Genomic DNA, 6,032 nt, shown 5'->3' with positions numbered 1-6,032 from the left:
CAGTGGCTGATGGGAAATGAGTCCTGCCCTCATGATACGTGTAGACACAGTCGTATGGTGATACAGAGACAGAAAACTAACCATGTTTTCAGATGTCTCTCTCTCTCTCTCATGCACACTGTTTAGGAATGTGCAAATCCTGTTGCAGTGAGACCTGCAGTGTGTGTGTGTGTGTGTGTGTGTGTGTGTGAGTCTCTTTGTATCCAGTGAAACTGCAGGCCAGACCCCCTCCCTCCCTTCGCTCAGCCGGAGCTGAATGAGTCTCTTTGTTTAACCAAAGTATCACACAGATGATTAAATCAGGGGAATTAGAAATCAGCTTCAGCTCTCAGCACACACACACACACATGCAGATATGCAGGGCAGCATTCACACACACACACACATATATATTAATGCAGAGGATGTAGAGATGTGCGCTGTCATGATAATGGTTTCAGCCAATCAGAATGAACCTACAAGCTCAGATACACATCAAAAAAACATACTGGTTTCTTTAGGGATAATAAGCATAGTGAATATTTTAAACATTAATACTAGGCTATATTGTTGTCACATGTCCAAGTATGGAAAAGTCAAATATTGCATTATTATATCACAATATCTTATGCAGTGTGTACTGGAGTTTAACAAATGTACGGCTAGCGAATTTTGGTTCCCAGAATGTTCTCAGAACGTTCCCAAAACATGCATTTATGACGTTAGTTTTAACCAGGAAAGTTTTATTTACAAAAAGATAATGTTCTTTTTTAGAACTAAAGAACGTTCCACTAACATTCGCCTAACGTTCCCAGAATGTTCCCTCAACTTCTTTATTCCGATATCATTTACCCTGCTGTTCATCATATATTGAGTGTAGAAAATGAATATATTGTGGGTGATATGTTAAGATCTGGTATAGAGCAGATCAGAAGAAGAGGAAGATTAATAATCAGGTGATTGTGTATGAAGACGAGGACTCGTTTGTACAGACTGCAGCTTTATTTAGAGTGAGGGAAGTTAGTCACTGCTCTCTTCTATTTACACTGATAAAGTAAAACAACAACACTTTTACCCACCACAGAATTACACGACAAAAGTTTCCAAAGTCAGAATAAAACGCTACTGATAAAAAAACGAACAAAAACAACAAATATAAATAATATTTTGTAATATATAACAAGAATGTTGTTTGTTTCCGTTGTTTCAGAATAGTTCTAATAAAAAGGGCGAAAACTATAACAAAGGGAGAAAAACGGTGAACAACTAAACGTCTTTTAACTAGACTCTCTTTACGAAATAAAACCAAGGGTAATGTTCTGAAACGGACATTATTTCCACAAAATATAAATCGGCACTATTTCAAACTCGTATATGTTGGGCAAAAAATCGAATTGGCAAACGGCTGAAAGTTCGCGCCCTGAAAAGAGTTCACGTGATTTAATTTGAATTTATCAGCGATTACGAACCGTTTCCGATGGACTGAGGCACTAGCGGTGTTAGCTAAAACAATAAAAAAAGAAGGTAATTTTATACCAGAAACTCATAATCACGTTAATTCCGATGTGACGGAAACATATTGCATTACAGTACTCCGTTTGTGTGTTTGGAGTAATAAGACGCGTTTATTGCGCCCTGGCACTGATATTTACACACGCTGAAAGTCATAAAACACAAATGTCATTAACAAACACTAGACAGTGGTGAAGACTTTTCAGTGTAGTTATGGCAACACAAGAGTAACAACAATAGAAAAGATTACAACAATAAAAACACGTCATTATTTTTCCAAGATAAAAACAATATGGCCTTATTTTGGTTAATAAAAAGAGATTATTCATACATACAAATAAAAATAAAAAAAACATGTGGATGTACAGGTAATAACATCAGGTGTAAGTTTGTGTGAATGTGTTGGAAGAAGTTTGCCAAACCATACAGAGTTCAGAAACTACGCCCATTTTGCTCATTTTAATGTTTTGGTCTCAGTACTTTGGTAATAAGTCTCATGAAATACCACTTGTGTCAAATTGGCGGACGAGCAGATCTCTGTGAAACGGGTCGCGATGGATTTTATCAGCCTGAGAGGCAACGTGAGAATATTTTCCCTGCAGATCTCCACACACCCTTTCTCGCAGATTTATGTCTGTGTAGATTGTGGTGCAGGCGAGTGTTTTGATGATTTTCGGTCACCTTCAGTGACTGGAAATGAAACGAGAGCATCGCGTCACCTCCGTAACGCATGTCACGGTCGAGATAAGGTGGTGTAGACGGGCTGCTCCCAGTGAGTCGGGCTGTGCGACTGCGGCACAGAACCGGGATCCGGAATGGCTGTGTACAGGGGCCTCTGCGAGGGGCCCATGTAGGAGAAGGCGGAGTAGAGGCCGGAGGTTTGGCTGGAGTGGGCGTAGTACGAGCCGGACGCCTGGTGCTCGGCGTATTCTGCGAACTGTGCACGTGACGCCAGTGAGGGGAAGGCGGAGCTGTAGTGCGGCAGGCTGAGAGGCGTGTACGTGACGTGTGACCCGCTAGCCGCAGCGGCCGCGTCGCTGGAGAAGTGCGTCTCACTCTTAATCTGTGTTTTCCCGCCATCCGAGCCCAAGTGCTGCTGGGACGGCAGCTGTTGCTTGGAAAGCCAGGCGGTTGAGTGACCACTAGCGGCCGCCAGAGCGCTGGAGATGCCGTAAGCATACGGAGAAGCCGAAGACCCGGCACTTGCGCCGCCCGACGCCTGCGGGTGCCCGTTGGGTGGAAGGTACTGGTCGAACTCGTTCACGTCGAACGGCTCCATGTTGGCCATTACATCATGGCTGATCTCGCCAATGTCCACGTTACCGAAGTCGATGTGCGGTTTACCGCTGGCGGATGAGGAAGCGGAGCTTCCATCTGCTCCCACCCCCAAACCGCTCCTGGAGGCTCCGCCCTCACGCTTCCCCTCCCCAGATTTCCCCCCTGCAGTTCCGTCTTAGGAGTGGTAGGGGGCGTCGGAGGACTGTGACTCTGACCTGAGGGAACAAATGGAAGAGTTTTAGAGGACATTTGTGGTCATTTTTGAAAGAAGACCGCGTTTATTTGACCAAATATACAGTAAAAATAGTGAAATATTATTATAATTTAAAATAGCTGTTTTCCATGTGCATATACTTTAAAATGGAATTTATTCCTGTGATGGCAATGCTGAATTTTTTGCAGTCTTCAGTGTCACATGATCCTTCAGAAATCAATCTAAAATGCTGATTGCTTCTCAAAAAACATTTGAAACATGCAGTTGTACTTCATATTTTTGTGTTAACAAAATTTGGTTTATCAAGGATTCCCTGATGAATAGAAGGTTCAATTTGAAATGAAAATCTTTATAAATGACTTCAGATGAATCCTGTCCTCTCTAAATAAACATTAATTTCTTTCAAAATAAGTTCTTAGTGTAGGCAGGTGTAACTCACCTGTAGCGTGAGGGTGGTGTCCGTCGGCCAATGGCGACCCTGCGGCCCCGCCGTGCGCCACCTCCAGGTGCAGGCTCTTGTAATGTGATTGGCTGTGACTGACCTCGCCCTCGGAGTGGGCGTCGGCCTCAGAGTTGGATCCAGGTTTGCCGTTCTTGCGTCGACGTGGCTGGTATTTGTACTCAGGATAGTCTTTCTTATGCTGCTTCCTCAAACGCTCAGCTTCCTCGATGAACGGCCTCTTATCCGTCTCGTTCAGCAGCCTGAAACACACATGCAAAAAAATTTAATCTTCTGCACAATATGATATGCAAAATGTGTAAAATACCAAAATATTTAATACTGAAACAAATGTGACAGATAGAGAGAAGTAGGTCCTGTAACCTAATCACTGGACAAATAACAAACATACCATCAATATGACAATAAAATCTTATTTAAATCTAGAGAATATCTGCAGTTTATCAAGTTAAGTGTCGAATGAACTATGATTATTGAACTGTTAAATACTGAGACTGGCTCAGATTTCTCCTCTGAGAGTTTAACACGAGCAGACGATCAGTTTCCAGCTGGTGTATGAACCAACTCTGCGGTTTTATTCTCCACCTGTTATATATGCAGTCATCTGTAGACCAAGACGCTTTCATTAGTTTATTTGAGCATCTAGAAACCCAGCAGAACCAAACACTCACTCCCTCATGAAAATAAACCTTTTTAGATAAATGCACTACGTAATAGCTGCTGTTGGCATACTAGCTCAGGTTAATGGTGCTGTTTACAGCATGTCTTTTCCACAGCAGCTCCTGAAGGGATTTGTCCCTCTAATCTGGCATGTTGAAGGAATGATTATTCTCAGCTAAAGCCCTTGAGAAACTCAAAGCCAGAGGCCGAGTGAGCAGTGTGCAGTTAATATGAAGGTTACAGTGAGGTGTGGCCATCAGATTTGACTAGATCTACAGCAGAACACATTAAACTGGAGCATCAATTATTAACTAATAGAATTACAGTAATGAATTGATGGTGGCTGTTTCTTGAGTGGTTTATGATTGGAAATGCTCAGTTTGATCGCCATGGTTTAATGGAGATGCAATTATTCTGATTTTTCTTCAATCTGTAGCCTATAAATAAAGCTTTGGCCTATTTGTGACTATATGATATTAATTAGAGCATGACATGGCAAATTTGTAGTGCCATGGCATCTGATATGCACAGCTGGTGGCGCCAGTAGACGTTAAATTATTTTTTTGCTCTCACCTCCAGAGTTTTCCAAGTGTTTTACTGAGCTCGGCGTTGTGCAGGTGCGGATATTGATCCGCCAGTTTCCTGCGCGCGGCCTGCGCCCACACCATAAACGCGTTCATCGGCCGCTTCACGTGCGGCTTGCTCTTACTGCCCGAGTTCACGCGCACGGGCATAGGCACGAGAGTCCAGTCGTAGCCGTTGAGCACCTGACTAACCGCCTCGCGGATGCCGATGGGAAACCGGTCGTCGTCGTCGTCGGACTTCACCGAAACACCTGCAGAGACTCCGGCTCCATCATCACCGACGCCGGGAATCTGAGACGGCTGACCGGGAAGAGGGGAGTCCGGCCCGCCGGGAGCTCCGGACGAATGCCCGGGGGACATAGAGTGACCGTCATCCGAGACCCCAGGACTCATTTCCACCTCCGACATACTGTGCTCCTCCGCCGACATCGATGCTCTCGCTCTTCGGCCACAGGTGTCTTGGGTAGGTGAGTTTTTCCTCACAGGACCTCTTTGTTCTCTAAAAACTATTTTATGTTCTCTAAAACAATTGCCAGTGTGTTTTTTTTTTTTTTTTTTTTTTTTAATTATAGGTCATCAAGTGAAACTTTAAGTTTCTTTTCATGCGCGCTCTGTTCTGTCAGAATGAATCCATCCGCCGTCTTCCTCTGGATATAGATCTGCTGAAAAACCTGCAAAAAAAGTAGACACAAAGGTAATTTTATTCAATATTATAGGTGGTCTGGAGTTTGTGTGTTACATTTGCATGTTTCTGTAAAGCATTTCTTCTCAGTGTTCAATAATAGGCTATTATTTTTACGTTTTAATAGGCTATATCCCAGCTAATAAATTGTTCTAAAAACGTGGAAACAGTGATTTGCAATGTTTCTTAAACGTCCAGCTTTCTTGTCGAGATTAGAACGTTATGTAAAAGGTTACTTTAGTAGCCATTGTCCTATAACTTAGTTTTACTCAAAATATATTTTTAATTTATAATTATCTGTAATATTCCAAGAATGTCAACGTTAACATTCATTAAATACAAATAACAAGGATTTTCGAAAAATATTTTCTCAACTTTATGAGAACGTTCATCATAAAGACGTTCCAAGAACATTCTGAGAACGTTCTAAATATGTTATTTATTGTAAATTTTACTTTAACATTTACCAAACATTACTGAAAGTTGTGGGAACGTTCCCTACCGCACAACCTCTTCGCTGTTCACTCAAACGCCTCGCGAACAACACAAACCTGTTCAGGAAAAACGGCTACAAACACTGAGGCTTTGACTTTATTTAGAATTCGTCTTTTTTCCAGGCCAATCATACGGTGGCGTCAGTTCGCCTCGGTCTGCGTGTGTGTT

At 42.6% G+C, this 6,032-nt stretch overlaps 1 protein-coding gene across 1 annotated transcript; it reads right to left on the bottom strand.

Annotated features, from left to right (window-relative positions):
• Window positions 1-966: 966 nt before the first annotated feature.
• Window positions 967-5,800, bottom strand: LOC125268132 (transcription factor Sox-10-like). The gene is given in 4 exon segments (XM_048190244.1): window positions 967-2,917; window positions 2,920-2,984; window positions 3,423-3,685; window positions 4,677-5,800. Coding segments are annotated over 4 exon segments (1,461 nt in total). The 5' UTR covers window positions 5,117-5,800; the 3' UTR covers window positions 967-2,224.
• Window positions 5,801-6,032: the final 232 nt, after the last annotated feature.

Source organism: Megalobrama amblycephala, linkage group LG1 (genome assembly GCF_018812025.1).
Source record: "Megalobrama amblycephala isolate DHTTF-2021 linkage group LG1, ASM1881202v1, whole genome shotgun sequence".
NCBI lineage: Eukaryota > Metazoa > Chordata > Actinopteri > Cypriniformes > Xenocyprididae > Megalobrama > Megalobrama amblycephala.
Note: the sequence above shows the minus strand (reverse complement) of the source record. Positions and strands in the feature narration are given on the sequence as shown.